Source organism: Geotrypetes seraphini, chromosome 3, assembly GCF_902459505.1.
Source record: "Geotrypetes seraphini chromosome 3, aGeoSer1.1, whole genome shotgun sequence".
Lineage (NCBI taxonomy): Eukaryota > Metazoa > Chordata > Amphibia > Gymnophiona > Dermophiidae > Geotrypetes > Geotrypetes seraphini.
In genome coordinates this window covers 409,232,289-409,251,811 of record NC_047086.1, presented here as the reverse complement: position 1 = coordinate 409,251,811, position 19,523 = coordinate 409,232,289, and the positions used below count along the sequence as shown (strand labels likewise).

The 19,523-nt window shown below is 44.9% G+C and overlaps 1 protein-coding gene across 2 annotated transcripts in view; it reads left to right on the top strand.

Annotated features, from left to right (window-relative positions):
• Nucleotides 1-19,523, top strand: part of SLC22A7 (solute carrier family 22 member 7) — a 132,303-nt gene that overhangs the window by 65,770 nt on the left and 47,010 nt on the right. Inside the window, exons 5-7 of one of the 2 annotated variants that reach the window (XM_033935775.1) lie at nt 334-457; nt 11,292-11,401; nt 17,753-17,967. In XM_033935775.1, coding sequence (XP_033791666.1) covers nt 334-457; nt 11,292-11,401; nt 17,753-17,967 — 449 coding nt within the window. The remainder of the gene's footprint in view (nt 1-333; nt 458-11,291; nt 11,402-17,752; nt 17,968-19,523) is intronic. The other variant, XM_033935776.1, reaches the window with a different exon arrangement.

Here is a 19,523-nt window from a genome sequence, read left to right as displayed (position 1 = left end):
AGTAAAGAAGAAAAGCATCTTCCAAGTCAAAATAGAAGTCACATGACTGTGAGTGATGCTGTCAGGGATCTCACACTCAGTTGCTAATCTGGCAGCCAGGTTCTGGAGTTTCTTGGAAAGCTTTAATTATGGCTATTGGCAAGTTCACTAGCAATGAATAAGTTTGCATTTTCTGTTTCTAAACTAATGGATAGATGGGATATTTTACATGTGACGTATATTTGTAATTTTATATGTGTTATCTGTAAACTGTCTCGCGCTTTTCTAAACTGAATGGAAGTCATATTGTGGTAGTGTGCTAACTGGCTGACAGGATTCTGATGTTTTTATCAGGTGGGTTCCTGAGTCTATCAGGTGGTTACTAGTGAAAGGGAAAGTGAAGAGCGCTCACAAGTATCTGCTCCAATGTGCACGAACAAATCAGCGGCCTGATTTCCCCTCCAGAATAAGCATTGAGGTGAGCTGTCCCTAAACAAAACCTTACCAAACCCAGTAGCTCATCTCAAATGACTACTTCTCCTTACCAATGACACCAGTGACTTCAGAGAGAGGCTGTGCTGGAAGTGAGAGTCCAGAGATACTTCAGATCCCCTTTGGAGGAAGGGACATTCTGGGGGAGGGGTTCTGTCTAAAATGGGACGTTAAGAGTGTCTGGTGCTCACCTCAGGGGAGATCATTTTGGGAGGATTCTGCCATAGAAGCACAAGTAAAATCTTCCCTCCTTTGTTCCTTTTTTAGCCCCAGGGGTTTAAAGGGGCACTTTAATAAAGGAGAACCTAATGCAGAGGTTTGGTTTTGTTTGGGAATGTTTGAGAGAGACTACAGAGGTTTACAAATTTTCTCCACACAGCAAAGGCGGAGGAAGTTTAGCGAAAGGGAACAGTAATATGGAACTAAGTCAGCTGTGTGTCAGGATTAATATTTTAAAAAGTCATCATGGGATTAACCAGAGAGACCAACCTTTGCTTTGCAACAATTGAGCTATAGGTTACAGCTAGACTCCTATGGAGGATGGGGGGGGAAGGGAGGGAGAATTTTATAGATAGACTCATGGGGTGGGGAAGGTATAGCTAAATGCCTGTGTGGGAAATTTTATAAGAACATAAGAATGGCCTTACTGGGTCAGACCAATGGTCATCAAGCCCAGTAGCCTGTTCTCACGGTGGCCAATCCAAGTCACTAGAACCTCGCCAAAACTCAAGCTTCCCCCATGTCTTTCTCAATAACAGACCAGAGGCTTTTCTTCCAGAAAATTGTCCAAACCTTTCTTAAAACCAGCTTCGCTGTCCACTCTTACCACAACCTCTGGCAATGCATTCCAGAGGTTAACTGTTCTCTGAGTGAAAAAAATATTTCCTCCTATTGGTTTTAAAAGTAATTCCCTGTAACTTCATCGAGTATCATCTAGTCATTGTAATTTTTGACGGAGTGAAAAATCAATCCACTTGTACCCGTTCTACTCCACTCAGGATTTTGTAGACTTCAATCCTATCTCCCCTTAGCCATCTCTTTTCCAAACTGAAGAGCCCTAACCTTTTTAGTCTTTCCTCATACAAGAGGAGTTCCATCCCCTTCATTGACAAACAAGGAGCCCTATCCATCTTCCAAATGGGATTCAGGAAATTCCACAATACTGAAACCGTCCTTATGTGTTATTAGATCTCAGCGGACAATCGACTCTTTTAACCATCCTCTCCTCATTGCTCGGCTCTCTGAAATTAGAATCCTAGACACTGCATTATGATGGTTCACCTCCTTCCTGAATAATAGATTCCAAAACGTACTTTTCAACAATGTGCTATCGAAACCAAAAACAATTAAATACAGTGCTCCACAGGGGGCTCTACTAACACCCTATTATTCAATCTCTACATTAGACCTGTCCTAGACATAGCCCACAAATACCAAATACAAATTCACTCCATTGCAGATAACACATCTACCGCTAGGAGAAACTTGCGACTCCCAGATCATGAAACTCCTAAACTGCCTCTTGGAAATCAAAAGCATGATGTCCCTCAACAAATTACAACTAAACACCAAAAAACAGAACTCCTTTGGATCTGCAAAGAGCACTGCAACTGCACCTGTCCCTCCCTGCAATGGAACTCAACTAGCATAACTGCAAAGAACTAAGTACGCAGCCTATGAATACTACTTGACTCCAACCTATCACTTTCCAACCATATTACTCAGATGGTATCTTCCTCATTCTACTACTTGCAACAACTCCAAAAAATAAGGAACACTTTTCTGAATCTGACTTCACCCAACTACTCTATGCCCTTGTCCTCTCATGCATGGACTACTGCAATGCGCTATAAGAACATAAGAATTGCCACTGCTGGGTCAGACCAGTGATCCATCGCGCCCAGCAGTCCGCTCACGCGGTGGCCCCCAGGTCAAAGACCAGTGCCCTAACCGAGACCAACCCTACCTGCGTTTGTTCTGGTTCCACCTTGTCTTGAATCCCTGGAGGGTGTTTTCCCTTATAACAGACTCCGGTAGAGCATTCCAGTTCTCTACCACTCTCTGGGTGAAGAAGAACTTCCTTACATTTGTATGGAATCTATCCCCTTTTATCTTTAGAGAGTACCCTCTCGTTCTCTCTATCTTGGAGAGAGTGAACAACCTGTCTTTATCTACTAAGTCTATTAACCCTTCATTATCTTGAATATTTCGATCATGTCCCCTCTCAGTCTCCTCTTTTCAAGGGAGAATAGGCCCAGCTTCTCTAATCTCTCATTGTACGGCAATTCCTCCAACCCCTTAACCATTTTAGTTGCTCTTCTCTGGACCCTTTCGAGTAGTACCGTCTCCTTCTTCATTTACGGCGACCAGTGCTGGACACAGTATTCCAGGTGAGGGCATACCATGACCCGGTACAGCGGCATAATAACCTTCTCTGATCTGTTTGTGATCCCCTTCTTAATCATTCCTAGCATTCTGTTTGCCCTTTTCGCCGCCGCCGCTCATTGAGCAGATGGCTTCATTGACTTATCGACCAGTACTCCCAAGTCTCTTTCCTGGACGGTCTCTCCAAGTACCACCCCGGACATCTTGTATTTTTGTATTCATTGGGACAACAGGGAAGTACTGAAGGACCAGTTCCGGATGCTAGGAAGGAAGCTGAAGACCAGAACACAGAGGATAGCATTCTCGGAGATCCTGGCAGTACCCAGGGCCGACGAAAAGAGGCAGATGGAGCTACAAGCAGTCAACACGTGGATGCGGTGCTGGTGTGAGGAAGAAGGATTCCACTTTGTGCACAACTAGACGACGTTCTGGGGGAAGAGTAAGCTATTCAGGATGGATGAACTCCACTTCAGCAGAGACGGAACGAAGCTACTTGCAAGCAACATCAAGAGAGAAGTTGAGAATTTTTTAAACTAGGAAGAAGGAGAAATCCAACAGTCGACCGAGAGAGAGAGTCGATGGTTCGGGAACTAGTATACCAGGAGGATACCGTGCAGGAAGATGGAAGGGAAGACTCACCAGATCATAGACAAGACAGATCGAAAGGGACACAAGAGGGAAGAAAATGCAAGAAAGGAACAGGCTGCAAAATCAAGTGTATGTACACGAACGCAAGGAGCCTAAGGAATAAGAAGGGTGAATTAGAAACTAGGCACAAAAAGATAACGTGGACATCATCGGCATCACGGAAACATGGTGGACTGAGGAAAACGTCTAGGACACTGTGCTACCGGGATACAAACTATACCACAGAGACAGAGTGGCTCAAAAAGGTGGGGGCATTGCCGTATATGTCAAAGAGGGAATTGAATCTACCGGAGAGAACACGCTTCAACAGATGAAAAGGTTAGAGTCTCTATGGGTCAAAATTTCAGGAACAAATAGACTAGAAATGAAGATCGGCATCTGCTACCGACCCCCAGGGCAGTCCGAAAAAATTGATGGAGAAATGACAGACGAGATTAAACGCAACTGCAAGAGAGGCAACGCAGTTATCATGGGTGACTTCAACTATCCGGGGATAGACTGGAACCTAGGCACCTCAGGCTGCACTAGGGAGACCAAGTTCCTGGATGCTGTAGGCCAGGGGTGCCCAATACATCGATCGTGATCAACCGGTCGATCGGGAAGGCAACGCCAGTCGATCGCGGAGCCCATCCCGGGTTGGGGGAGAGAATGAGGTCTGGAAGAGAGAAAGCATATAGGAGGCTGAAAGAAGGGAAGAAATATTGGCTGCAGGAGTGGGCTGAAATCAGAAGATGTCAGAAGAAGTGCAGCCAGAGTGAAGTGAGAAGAAGTCAGAAGAAGAAAGTGCAACCAGAGACTTATGAAATCACCAAACAAAAGTAGGAAAAATGATTTTATTTTCAATTTAGAGATCAAAATGTGTATGTTTTGAGAATTTATATCTGCTGTCTATATTTTGCACTATGGCTCCCTTTTACTAAACCGCAATAGCGGTTTTTAGCGCAGGGAGCCTATGAGCGTCGAGAGCAGCGTGGGGCATCCAGCGCAACTCTCTGTGCTAAAAACTGCTATGTGGTTTAGTAAAAAGGGAGGAGGTATATTTGTCTATTTTTGTATGGTTGTTATTGAGATGACATTGCATAGAGTCATCTGCCTTAACATTTTCTCTGCCTTTCAGTGTGTTTTGTGGTTTTTTTTTAAATTTTATTGTTGGTAGATCATTTTGACTTGGTCATTTTAAAAGTAGCTCGCAAGCCCAAAAAGTGTGGGCACCCCTGCTGTAGGCGATTGCTTCCTGGAACAACTTATCAAGGAAAATACAAGAGGAAATGCAATTCTGGACTTAATACTAAAAGGACTGCGAGGACCGGCACAAGGTGTAGAAGTAGAAGGGACATTGGGAAACAGCGATCACAACATGATCCGCTTCAACCTGGACGCAGGGGCGAAACATCGGTCCAGAACGACGGCCACAGCACTGAACTTCCGAAAAGGAAATTACGAAGGGATGAGACTCATAGTGGGGAAGAAGATTAAGAAGAGGATAAGCTAGTGCAAGCTTGGTCCCTTTTTAAGGACACAGTCACTGAGGTGCAAAATCTATATATACCGAGTATCAACAAGGGTTCCAAGAAGAAAAAGAACAAGGAACCGTCGTGGCGCACTGTAGAGGTGTAGGAAGTGATCAGAGACAAGAAAACTTTGTTTAAGGAATGGAAACTGTAATAAGCATAAACAACATCAACGTAGGTGCCATAAGGCGGTAAAAGGGGCTAATAAAGACTACGAGGAAAAAATAGCCAAGGAGGCAAAAAAGTTCAAGCCATTCTTTCGATATATTAAGGAGAAATGACCCGCGTTGGATGACCTTGGAATAAAGGGAGTGCTAAAGGAGGACAAAGCAATCGCCGACAAACTGAACACATTTTTTTGCATCTGTATTTACTGAAGAGGATATACACAACATACTGGAACTGATCAGGCTATATGCTGGAAACAAAGACAGGAAACTGACAAGGTTGACGGTTAGTCTAGAAGAGGTATACAGGCAGATCAATAGGCTTAAGAGCGATAAATCCCTGGGACCAGATGGTATCCATCCAAAGGTCATCAAGGAACTGAAAGGGACTATAGCTGAACTGCTTCAACTAATAGCCAATTTGTCGATCAAATTGGAAAAGATTCCGGAAGACTGGAAGGTGGTGAATGTTACGCTGATCTTCAAAAAAGGTTCGAGGGGAGATCCGGGAAACTATAGACCGCTGAGTCTGGCCTCAGTACCAGGAAAGATGGTAGAGGCGCTGATAAAGGACCACATCATTGATCACCTTGACAGACACAGTCTGATGAGGACCAGCCAGCATTTTTTCAGCAAATGCAGATCTTGTTTGACAAACTTGCTGCACTTCTTCGAGGGATTAAAAACAGGCAGATAGACAAGGGCGACCCGGTCGACATTGTATATCTGGATTTTCAGAAGGCATTTGACAAGGTTCCATATGAATGACTACTTCGGAAAATTGCGAGCCATGGAATCAAGGGTGAAATACTCACGTGGATTAAAAACTGGTTGGAGCATAGGAAACAGAGAGTGGGGGTAAATGGACAATACTCGGACTGGAAGAGCATCACCAGTGGGGTGCCGCAGGGCTCAGTGCTTGGACCCATGCTTTTCAACATCTTTATAAATGATCTGGACATAGGTACGATGAGTGAGGTGATTAAATTTGCGGACGATACAAAGTTGTTCAGAGTAGTGAAGACACAGGGGGATTGTGAAGATCTGCAACGAGACATAATCAAGCTCGAGGAATGGGCATCGACATGGCAGATGAGGTTCAATGTGGATAAGTGTAAAGTGATGCATGTCGGCAACAAAAATCTCATGCACAAATACAGGATGTCTGGGGCGGTACTTGGAGAGATCTCCCAGGAAAGAGACTTGGGAGTTATGATCGACAAGTCGATGAAGCCATCAGTGCAATGTGCGGTGGCAGCGAAAAGGGCGAACAGAATGCTAGGAATGATTAAGAAGGGGATTACGAACAGTTCGGAGAAGGTTATCATGCCGCTGTACCGGGCCATGAAGCGCCCTCATCTGGAGTACTGCATCCAGCATTGGTCGCCGTACATGAAGAAGGATATGATGCTATTTGAAAGGGTCCAGAGAAGGGCGACTAAGATGGTTAAGGGGCTGGAGGAGTTGCCGTATAGTGAAAGATTAGAGAAACTGGGCCTTTTCTCCCTCAAACAGAGGAGATTGAGAGGAGACATGATTGAAACATTGAAGATACTGAAGGGGATAGACTTAGTGGATAGGGATGGGTTGTTCACCCTCTCCAAGGTAAGGAGAACGAGAGGGCACTCTCTACAATTGAAAGGGGATAGATTCCGTAAGAATGTAAGGAAGTTCTTCTTCACCCAGAGAGTGGTAGAGAACTGGAGCGCTCTTCCAGAGTCTTTCATAGGGGAAAACACCCTCCAGGGATTCAAGACAAAGTTAGACAAGTTCCTGCTGAACCAGAACGTACTCAGGTAGGGCTGGTCTAAGTTAGGGCGCCTGAGGGCCGCCACATGAGCGGACTGCTGGGCGTGATGGACCACTGGTCTGACCTAGCAGCGGCAGTTCTTATGACACCCTGATCTTTTTCTTGGCGCTAACCTCCATGGTGGACCCTAGCATCTGGTAACTGTGATTCCAGTTATTCTTCCCAATGTGCATCACTTTGCATTTGTCCATATTAAATTTCATCTGCCATTTGGACCCCCAGTCTTCCAATTTCCTAAGGTTCGCCTGCAGTTTTTCACAATCTGCATGCGTTTTAACAACTTTGAACAGTTTCGTGTCATCTGCAAATTTAATCACCTCACTCATTGTTCCAATTTCCAGATCATTTATAAATAAGTTAAATAGCACTGGTCCCAGTACAGACCCCTGTGGCACTCCACTGTTTACTCTCCTCCACTGAGAAAAATGACCATTTAACCCTACCCTCTGTTTTCTATCCGTTAACCAATTCCTAATCCACAACTGAACTTTGCCACATATCCCCTGACTCTTTAATTTTCTCAGGATCCTCTCATGAGGAACTTTATCAAAAGCTTTCTGAAAATCTAGATACACTATATCAATCAGCGCACCTTTATCCACATGTTTATTCACACCTTCAAAGAAGTCCAGCAAATTTGTGAGGCAAAATGTCCCTCAGCTGAACTCATGCTGACTCCGTCTCATTAAATCGTTTGTCTATGTGTTCCACAATTTTATTTATAGCTAGATTCCTGTGGGAAGAATTTTTATAGCTTGACACCCGTGGCATAGGAGCCAACTTTTCAAACTGATTGAGTGTGTTTGACTCACTACAAATCCACATTAAGGAAATTAAAGCATGGTGGGTTGTGGCTGCCCTTAAATAAAAAGCTTATCAGGTGGTGCCACTCAGGGAGGACATGTGGGTAAAAGAAATGCTAGGGATCTCTCTTCCTCCCCAACCCCAATCCATTGCCGCAGTTTACCATCCCAGACCATCTACACCACACTCATGCTACGCCTGGTCCATCTATAACTGCCCATATTCTTCCCCCTCAATAGTCCTTCTGCCCTAACAAACCTGTGCACCTTAGACCATCTCTACTTCTCCCTCAGTCCCTTCCTCAATCTTAATGTCCTTTTCCTCCTCTTATCTTCTTATTCTGTTTTTCTTTCACTTCAGTGTAGATTGACTTTTGTTTTGGCGTAGGATGCTTAATACCACCCCCCCCTGTACTTCTCCAACCCCCCCCCTCATTCTACACTTCTCTGCTCTCTATTTCTTGTCTCCTACTAATTCTTTCTCCCATTGGGTTCACTCTCACTCTGCCTTGGTCAATGCCCTCCCCCTGCAGGCTAGGAACACCCATTCCTCACACTTCCTCTGCAGATTCACTCGTACATTAAAAAAATGAGCCCACCCTTCAGGATCATATTCCTATTCCCCCTTCCAAGATCCCCTGACACTGTTCATATCTAGAACTCACAGACTGAAATACAATAGCAGTTCTACCTCCAGAAAGACCCTGTGAGCTGCTCCATCACCTGTATGCATAAACCTTGAAAGCTCTGCAATCAGTTGCTGAGAAGGCAATCAGTGAACCTAAAGATGTGCATTCATATTGACCCAGCAGCCCACCTGCTAAAGCTCTAGCAGCTACAGAGTAAATGCTTGGTCAATGGAGAACTGGAAAAACTGGAAACTGGCACCTCATTTGGTGGTAACAACTTTGGCACAATGCCTCCCCCCCACACTTTATTAGTGGTGACTCCAGCACAACATCCCTCTTACTCTCTCCTTTTGCCAAACACCCCCTTCTTTCTCCTCCATTCTCTGTCCAGCACCATTATATCCCTACTCTCCCCTTTTCCTGGCCTAAGTGGAAGGATATGGGGTGGAACACTAGTATAGAAGTACCCCCTCATTGGTGATGCCCTGCACAGCTACACAGGCCAAAGACCCCAAAAGCTAGCCTGTAGCACTAGGAGTAAGAATGAAAAGCCAGGGCTTAGTAGCTGAACCAAAAGGAAAACCCAACTGAAAACACCTTACCCCCTTCCAAACTCCAGCCATCTTTCCTGTAACCTCTTCCTGCTGTTGCCAGTCCTGCAATGCTATTTTTGGGGACTAAACAGCATAATGAGCCCATTTAGTTCCACAGCACTGTCTCCCATAAGATGTAACAAGGGAATTACTTTTATTTTTGTGAAAACAGGGAGATGGTGTTACTCTCTATTTAGGATTACCAGATGTCCAGGAAAATCCGGACGTGTCCTCTTTTTAGAGGACTCTCCAGGTTCCTGGCAGCTTGTCCAGGTTTTGGAAGGCCCCAAGCTCCGGCCATGTCCGGAGGGCCTTCAACAAGCATACGTGGATGGCGTCACACACATCTGCATATGCTGGAGGCCCGCCAAACACGGCTTGGAGGTTGGGAAAAAGAGAAGCAGCATTTTGGGGCGGAGCTGGAAGTGGAATGGGGAGGGGCCATGTGTCTGGAACCCTATCTCCATTCCCCTTTCAATCTGAGACTCAGTCATAGGTCTCTGCTTTTCAGAGCTGCCAGACAGAAGCAACTTTAAAGGTATTTTTCAGACTATGGCACAATCTCTTCCTCCTTCCAGTTAAATAGCATTAATTCTGGCTGGAGGAAAAGGGCAAAATATAGCTGGCACAGAAATCTTTACTACAATCAGAAACAATTTTACAAACATTGTGTTTCGCTCTAGTCCTCAGCAGTGGCTTAGGAAGGGGGGTGAGGGTTGGGGGGGACACCGACACCCTTCCTCCTCTCCGCCCCTTCTCTTCCCCTGTATCTCTAGTTGAAGTTGTTGTTCACAGCGGTCAACAACGTGCTCCTTGCGACCCTGTTGGCTCTCCTTCTGATGTCACTTCCAGGTGCCGCGCAAAGGAAGTGATGTCAGAGGGACAGCCGACGGAGTTGTGAGGAGCACGTTGTTGAAAGGACGAGAAGGGAAGGGGGAGCCCTTGCAGAAGGCGTGATGGGGGAAGGGTCGCCTCTCACTTGTCCTCGGATCTTTCTTCTTTGAAGGATTCTCTACCAGTCTTTCTTCATCATTACATACATTTGTTTCTTCATAGTTTCTCTCATCTCACTTTCTTCTAGTCTTCCTCCTTCCTCCATGTCTGATCTCTCCACCATGAGCCCCCCCCTCATCCCTCCACTGCTCACACAGCTACTCTCCATCTTTTTCTCTCTACTCTTCTTCCTCTCTTCCAGATCATGTCTCCTTTTGCTAGCAACTTACACCCCCCCCAGCCCCTGCTCTCTTTCTGAATTCCTCTCACCCTCACTTCCTGTTTCTACTCCTCTCCATAGCTCCACTCTTGGTCACTGTCCCCCTCACCCAGCCTCTATTCCCTTTACAGTTCTTTTCTGCCTCTTCCAGCATTTCAGAGCTGCATCATCTCTCCTAACCAGTGACCCCTTCCCAATCCCTTCACTCCTTCCTTGCTCCATTTATTCCATTACTTTGGCAGCATAAGTCAAATTGTCATGCATGAAATTGTCTGTTCCTTTTGTCAGTGCCAGTCTGATGCACTTGCCTTCCCCATGGTCAGTTGGTAGGAATAGCCACTAGCATAGCGAGGTTAGGAGGCGCCTCTTCACCCCCCCATGCTCCTTCTGCGCCAATCACCTCCCCACACACACTTTTTCTGCGCCACATTTTCGCCCTCCCTTCCCAACCCTGTAGCTGTTTACATCTTCAACTGCGCAAGCAGTTTCTCCAGCCTGGTGCTCGCACTGGCTTTCTCTCTAATGTCATTTCCTGGCCCAATGACCCGGAAGTGATTACAGAGGGAGCCAGGCCAGCACAAGCAGCAGGCTAGAGTAGTTGCTCAGGCTAGCGAAGATTTTAAAGAGGTACATGGGTGCGAGCGTGCCATGGGGGGACCAATGCCCCCGCCCCTAACAGCAACTCCCTTGTCCTCTTGACAGGAGCAGTAACTTCCTGAACTACTTCCTTCCTGAGTTTTCCTGAAGTTCTACAGCCCAAATCTAGAGACTTATAGGGAAAAATACCGAGTCACCTTTGAAGGCTATTCAAAAAGTGCCATAAAAAAGGTATCACCTTATTTCTTTTACTAATGGGTCAGATATAATAACCCATTTCTTAAAAACAGGGCTATGGCTATTCTTTCTTCCTCTTTTGAGTACACTTCCTGCCAAACCTCACTCTGATGGTGGTTTCTTTAGCAGTCTTCAGATGTGCATTCAATGAGTAGCAATTTTGAAGGGCTAAAATGAGAGATTCTCCGCAGGATATTGATGAGATGTTGCTCTTCCTTCCTTATCAGACACTCACTAAAATTGCGGAAGCCGAGAACACCAAGACCAGCTACTCCTATGTAGACTTATTCCGTACGCCTGTGCTGAGGAAAACTTCTCTCTGTGCTGCTGTCGTGTGGTAAGGAAAAACCTCTTGTCAAAACCCTGGGATTTGAAGGATCTAGCTCGCTCTCCCAGCTTCTGCATACAGTAATTCAGCATGGTTTAAAATCATTTCAATGTGCCCTGCAGATCCTAAACCTGTGCTTAATGCCTAGAACTTCTAGGCTATGAGGCAACAAAAGGCGGCCATTTTAGAAGGGGGTAGACTTTCTTTAGCCACCGTATTGTGTTCAAAGAACATTATTTCACTGTAGCATTTAGTTTACCATCTACTGCACTTCTAGAAGTTAGGTTTCGACTTGTTTTCTGTGGGAGCTGCTAACTTTCAAAGCCTATCTGTTCGTTATAATCCTTTCCCCTCAACACCTGACATTTTGTACCTTTCCCCTGTATCTTTTCCCTTTTGTACCTGTAAATCTTGTTTTGTCTTTAACGGTATAGATATTGTTCCTTTCCCCACATAGATTGTTCTTCTGCATATATTTGCAGTCTATCAAAAAACTAAACTATTAAACCATGCAGAGGGAAGAGACGCAGGTGGCACAGGTGGAGAAAGAGAACATAAAGCTGAGCTCTTTCATACATACGATGGTCTGCTCACTGGTATTTCAGTATTTCTCTTAACAAAGCAGCAGGATGAACAGAACAGGCTGGACGGCACAGAACTCCCTCCTCACCACTGTGGAATCCACATTGAGGCCACCCACATGAGCAATACCTAAGGAACAAATGCAAAACTGAAAATAGCAGACAGGGTGGGACTCGATTCATCTGCTGTGACTAAAGGAACAAAAATTATCAGGTAAGAACATCATTTTTCCTTCCTTGTCATCAACAGCAGATGAATCTAGAGACGAGTCAGATGTAGCAAAGCAGTCCTCAGTGGAGCAGGATATGGAACAAAACGACACAAGGCCACAAGGCTATCCACTGAAAGGAGCTGAAGCCGAACCATGAGACCAGAAAGAACTCGTATGCAAGCATGCGACGTGTAAGCACTCCAGGGATGTCCAAAGTTAAATCTACAACCTGCACATGGCAAACTGACTTCGGAACAAAGCTGCCTGAGTGGGCCGTGCTCATCCAGACGCTCTGGAGGTGCGTGCAATTTAGGTCGAAGGAGATACACCAGGCAAGCAGCCAGTGTACATCCAGAGAGGAGGCCATGCAGAGATGAACTCACGCCTAAGGAGGAAGCGCTCTAGAGCCCAGTCAGTCGAACCCAGTCAATCAAAGTAGCACAGTACGCCCAGTGATAGATCAGTGGCAATATGTAGCTAAAGCCTCTAGAGATGCATCAGCATTAGACAGGGAGCTGAAGCCCCCTCTGCACATCTAGAGCTGAGCAGAGCCAGACTGTAAGCCAAAGGCATAGAGCAAAGACAAATTGGCATCCAAAGTTCAGTGCCGACAGGCATCCAAATCCCCACTGTAGCCACAGAGCTGGGGCAGTGGCATACAGGCAGCCTAAACCCAGTGGCGTACCAAAGGAAGGGCGGGGGGTGGCGGTCCGTCCCGGGTGCATGCCCCAAGGGGCTGCACAGCTGGCCACCCTCCTTATTCTGCTGCTGCTGCTTTCCTTAACCAGCAGCAGCGGCAGTAAACAGGAGTGTCCGCGGGTGCTCCCTCCGGCGATTGTTCAACTTCTGGCTGGTTCCCCTGCTCAAAGCCGCGGGCATCGGCTCCTCACGTGATCTGCGACTGCGGCTGAAGTGTTCCCTCTGACGTCACAACGTCAGAGAGAAGGTTTCCAACGCAGCCGCAGATCGCGTGAGGTGTAGACGCCCACGGCTTTGAGCAGGGGAACCGGCCAGAAATGCTGGGCAGGGAAGAGAAATGTTGTTGCTGCACAGGGAAGGGGGGGGGGGGCTTGAAATGTTGCTGCTGCACAGGGAACGGGGATGGGGTGTAGAAATGTTGCTGCTGCACAGGGAAGGGGGAGAGAAATGCTGCAGCAGAACCCAATTGGGGAGAGAGAAGGAAGGAGGGAGAAGGAAGACGAGGGAGAGGAACCAGAGATGCCAAGTCCATGGGAGGGAGGGAAAGGAAAAAAGGAAAGGAGATATCAGACCATAGAGGGGGAGGAATAGATGCCATGACATGGGGGGAGGGAATGGAAGGAGATAGAGATACCAGACCATGGTGTGGAGTAGGAATGAAGGAAGGAAAGGAGAAGAGAAAGAGAGAGATGCCAAAGCATAGGGGAGGGGGTGGATACAGAAAAATGGAGAGGGGGTGAAGCTGAAATGAATCATGTGCAAAGGAGAAAGGATCCCCGGATATACAGTTTATTGAAGGGACATAGAAAGAGGGAAGATACCATATGGAAGAGAGAGAGGGTGGACAGTAGATTGAAGGGGCATAGAGAGTGTGGGCAGTAGATGGAAGGGGTTGAGAGAGAGGGCAGAAGCTGGGTGGAAGGAGCAAAGAGAGGGCAGATGTTGCATGGAAGGGAGAGAGGACAAACTCTGTATAGAAAGAAGAGAGCAAAGAGAAGATGATTAAAGTAGAAACGACAAAAGGTAGAAAGATTTTTTTGTTGCTTTACTTAGAATCAAGTAGTATTGTAACTGTATTGATAAAAGTTTATAAATAGGAAATGGAAATAAGGCAATTTTTTGGACTAAACCCCTTTCCTCAGGACAGGATACTATAACAGCAGTATACTATACTGTTCTGAAGAAAGATTTGACCTCTGAAAGCTAATTGAAAAATGGATTAGTCCAATAAAATGGTATTTTCTTATTTCTCATTATTTGTTTTATTTTTATTTGTTAATTTGTAAAGTGGTGATTGTTATGTATCAGTTTTTTCAAATTTACATCTACTGTCTTTATATTTTGCACAGTATTAGGGGACATATGTCACTATTTTTGTGGTGTTGTGGTGTTGCATTGTATGCAGTCTGGTTTCTTGGCGGTTCAGTTTTAACTTTTGTCTACATATTTCTATTTTTAGTTTGTGATTATTCCATATTGGGTGAGGGTGTATCTCTGTTCTGTGTGTATGAAAAGGACATAGTTTTCAGTTGGCATTGACTGTGCGGGATCTGGCTTGTTTAGTTTTACAATGTATGTGTTGGTGTTCTAGTGCTCACTGAAGTGTTTAAGATGCTGCCTTTTCCTAGGTACACTCTTGTGCGATATGTGGATTGTTACTAAAAATCATACAGTATTTTTCATATAGATGAGGGTGTGTGTGTCAAAAAATGATGGGCCCCGGGTATCACATATACTAGGTATGCCACTGCCTAAACCAGTGGTTAAAGCTACAGCCTCAGCACCCCGAGGTTGCGGGTTCAAACTCACGCTGCTCCTTGTGACCCTGGTCTCGTCACTTAATCTCCCCACTGACCCAGATTGTGAGCACCTGAATAAATTCATGTAAACCATTCTGAGCTTCCCTGGGAGAACAGTAGAGCAAGTTGAATGAATGGCAAACAAGAAACCAGAGCCTGGGACCAACATGATTTGAATATTGACCAGATTTGAAATGTGTAACTAGTCAGATAGTAACATAGTAGATGACGGCAGATAAAGAACCGAAGGGCCCATCCAGTCTGCCCAACCTGATTCAATTTAAATTTTTTAATTTTTTCTTCTTAGCTATTTCTGGGCGAGAATCCAAAGCTTTACCCGGTACTGTACTTGGGTTCCAACTGCCGAAATCTCTGTTAAGACTTACTCCAGCCCATCTATACCCTCCCAGCTATTGAAGCCCTCCCCTGCCCATCTACCACCAAACGGCCATACACAGACACAGACTGTGCAAGTCTGCCCAGTACTGGCCTAGTTCAATATTTAATATTATTTTCTGATTCTAAATCTTCTGTGTTCATCCCACGCTTCTTTGAACTCAGTCACAGTTTTACTCTCCACCACCTCTCTCGGCCCCTTATGTGATTGAGTTTGACACCCCTGCTGTAAGCTCTGCCTTAACTGCACAAGACTTCAACACTTATGATTTTAAAATGTTCGAGGCTTGTGCAGATGAGGACAGAGCTTGCAAGGATGGGGCAGATGCAGGAAAAGAACTTGCGGGGATGGGACTTAGAAGTAGAATGGACAAGCCAATCTGTATTCACTAAGACTCCCCCTAGGAGGCGCTTCTTTCCACATGCTACTGCCTAGATTGACATAATTTTAGCCTAGTCTGGAATACATTCCAGGGCTCAATACTCACAAGCAGTTTGGTGCCAGGGATTCCAGGCAGTCGATATGAAGGAGGTAGTGAGTGTGCGGGTGGAATCAAGGGATAAGGAGGGTCACAGTCACCTACTGTAAATTGCACAGTAAGTGGGAGATTTCTACCTCTCATTGTCCCTAGCTTTCTACATACACTACTACACTACAGAATGGCATGGGACTGCCCTTAGGCATTCACCTACTCTGATCTTTGGTAAATGCTCCCCTGATTACAGTGCAAACTCCTGAGTTAAGATTAGGACTGGGTGAAATGAATCCATGCCAAATGTTTCATGACAGAGGGTAGTCCGAGTTTCAGTTCAGTCTGGAACGTCAAGCAGAGAAACAGTTAGAGAGCTTCAGGTCAGCTTCTGAAAGTGGAACGGAACTGAAATCTGCAGAGTCACATTGTGGGTAATTACTAGTCATATTCAATTTACACATCTAAGACAACTGGCAAATGAATTCAATTATTTAAAAAACCGCAGAATCTGCTTTCGGATTTCAATGAACTACTGGTAAATGCATTTTGTGTCTTGTCTGCCATCTCAATGTCCTTCCGTCATGTGTCCAGCTACTCAAGCTTCTTATTGCTACTGCAACGTATTCATCCATAGTTGCTGACATCAAGGAGCATTTCCAACATTTACAATAAACACGTGAAGGGGCATTTTAGAAAAAAAGGTCTAAGTCCAACTTAGATGTTTCCAGTTGAATGTCCAAAGTAGGAAGAACAAAAATGGGCATTTTCAAATGGCAAACTTTAGAACATCCAAATATCGTTGTTGTTTTTTTCTGAAATTCATCTTCTTAGACATCTTGGCCATTGGGACATTTAACTTTATACCCCATTTTTGATCAGACTGGAAGGCAGTGAGGGTGAGGGGGCAAGAACTCGGGACATAGGAAGGAAGGAGGAAGGGAGGGAGGGAATAGAAAGAGACAATTATTGGGCCTGAGGAAGTAAGGAAGGAAAGAAAAAAAAAGTGCAACCAGAAATCACCAGACAACAAAGATAGGATTTCAATTTAGTGATCAAAATCTGTCTGCTGCAGTATATTTTGAATGTAATTCTTGTTTTAGTTTGGATGTAATCCGCCTTGAACCGCAAGGTAATGGCGGAATAGCAATCACTAATGTAATGTAACGTAATGTAATATTTGTCTATTTTTCTAACGGGCTGGGTTCAGAGGCACAATTTGGTTCAGAATATTTTTTTCTTGGTTTGTCTCCTCTAAATCTAGGGTGCGCCTTATGGTCAGGTGCATCTTAATGGAGCGAAAAATACAATAACTGAATCTTTTGGAAGGTAGTACCAAAACCAGATTGAAATGGAAGGCTCTAATTGTGATTATAAACAATTGTACAGAATAGTGTCCCTTTGTATACTTTAATAAAAAGATTTAAATATTAAATCATGTGTTCAAGGCCTGTGCAAATGAGGACAGAGTCCACGGGGATGGGGAAGAGCTCATGGGGATGGAACGGGGTGGGGATGAGGATGAAGCCTGTAGGGATGGAACAGACACAGGGATAAACTTTGTTCTTGTGTCATTCTCTAACACAGCACCTGCTTTCATGTGGGATAAGGACAGAATTAGCACTTAAAATACTGGCATATACATGCAGAAAGTTACATTTGTGTGAGAGTGTTGTGTAGATGATTCAATAAAGAGCCAGAGGTGCACATGTGGCTTTTATAAAATAGATTTAACATACCCATATCTATGTAGCTTTCCTGCCTGGACACTATTACAACTTCCCTTTCCTCCTTTTTGGGCTCAAGGTTTTGTAAGAATACACTCACAAGTCTGGCCCTGCCTTTCGCAGTAGAGCTTGTTGAAGTTCCAGCTTCCAGCCACATGGAATCTTCCAGATGAGTACTATGACTCTACCCCCTACATATGTGATCTAGCTGAATTAGCAAATGATGGTCACCACTGAAGTTCGGCCGTGGTACAGCTCCTCCTTTATTCTGGAGATTATTGGAGAGAACTCACAATGGCTTCAGAATGAAAGAGCAGCATTTTGGCTTCCCAGGGACCTGCGGCATGGAGGATGCCTGAACCCAAGTCTGTAAATCTTCCCATTATAAGATAAATTATGTAAGGACTAGATCTTGATTTCAGTGGTAAATGTCTTAATTTCACCTTCCGGTTTTTCTCTTTTCTTCTCTCCCATAGGTTTGGAGTGGCATTTTCCTACTATGGAATCAGTCTAAATATCACTGGCTTCGGCCTGGATATATACATGACTCACTTTGTCTATGGTGCCATTGAGATACCAGCCAAAATAGGCATCTATTTTGTCATGAATGCAGTAGGCCGGAGACATGCTCAGGCCTGGACGCTTTTGGTCACAGGTTTATCCATAGGAGCCAATATCATCATCCCAAAGTGTGAGTTCCTGTACCCATAACTTGAAGCTGCTCTCTCGCTCTCTCTCTCTAAGTCTGTAAGTCTTCCAGGCCTTTGCAGCTGATTTTTTATTTTATTTTCTTGGTCTAGCACTTTTAACTTCTTCAGAGCTAGCATCTGACCTCATAACCCATCATTTACAACTATTCCATGATAACCCTTCTTGGTCCACCTAGGTACTAGGACTCCCTTCTGAAGCCTCCCAAAGGCCCTATATTTGGTTACCAGATGCTACTATTGTGTAACATCTATGACCCCTCCAATTCAATATGGCCACTAGATGCTTTAAAAAATATTTTTTAAACTAAAGTGCTTAAGAAATTTATGTGACTTTTTGAGTGCCAGTAATTTTTGTATTACGGTTTAGGCATTTATTTTTCCACTGTTTGATTATTGCAATGACTTATTGTTAGGTCTTCGAAAGAAATCTCTCTGTTCTCTTCAAGTATCCCAGAATGCCAACAGCTCATCTAGTTTCAGGGGGGACCCATTATGACCAATGCTGATGCAGTTACACAGGCTCTTCATCTACCTCTCCAACCAAGCAATGTCCAATGTAGTAATATCCATGGTAACCTCCATTGTCAACTACTGCAAAGCAACTTTGTTGGGTTTACTGAAATACATGATCAAACAGATCCAAACAGAACAAAATACAGCAGCAAGGTTTTTGCTAGGAAAATCAAGACAGACAAGTGCCACTCCACTACTGAAAGAGCTACACTGGCTCCTGATTGAAAGCAGGGTGACATTCAAAATCTTATTACTGACACACAAAACAGTCCACTTCTTGGAACCACAAAATCTTGCAGCCAGACTACATAATCATACATCTCCATGCACCCTACACTCGAGCCAAGAGTCTCTACTACAAATACCCTCCTTTAAATTCATGAAGTACAAAAGCACACGGGCAAGAATGTTCTCTGTAATGGCTGCAACATGGTGGAAAACTCTATTGAAGGGACTGAAGCTAGAAAGGACACCGGAATATTCAAGAAAGGGATAAATAGGATCCTTTTCTCAGACTACTTCAACTGAAACTGTGTGCTGACAGAGGGAGGAAGCTACTAGAGGCTCCCACTGGAACAAGATCTTTCAAAAAATGTTTGACTTAAAGGTACAGGGGAGTGACTTAAAGGTACGGGGGAGGGCGGGGGCTGTCAGGGAGTTGTCGAGAGCCAGGGACCCGGGCGGTAGGAGGGAGTGGGCATCCCTCCTGCCAAGGCATGAGGGTGTATGGGGGGTCCAGGCAGTGGCGACTAAGGCAGGAGTTAGTAGGCATCCCTCCTGCCAATCTTGTACAGGGAGTAACATAGTAACATAGTAGATGACAGCAGATAAAGACCCGAATGGTCCATCCAGTCTACCCAACCTGATTCAATTTAAATTTTTTAAATTTTTTCTCTTAGTTATTTCTGGGCAAGAATCCAAAGCTCTACCCAGTACTGTGCTTGGGTTCCAACTGCTGAAATCTCCGTTAAAACCTACTCCATCCCATCTAAACCCTCCTAGCCTTTGAAGCCCTTTCCAGCCC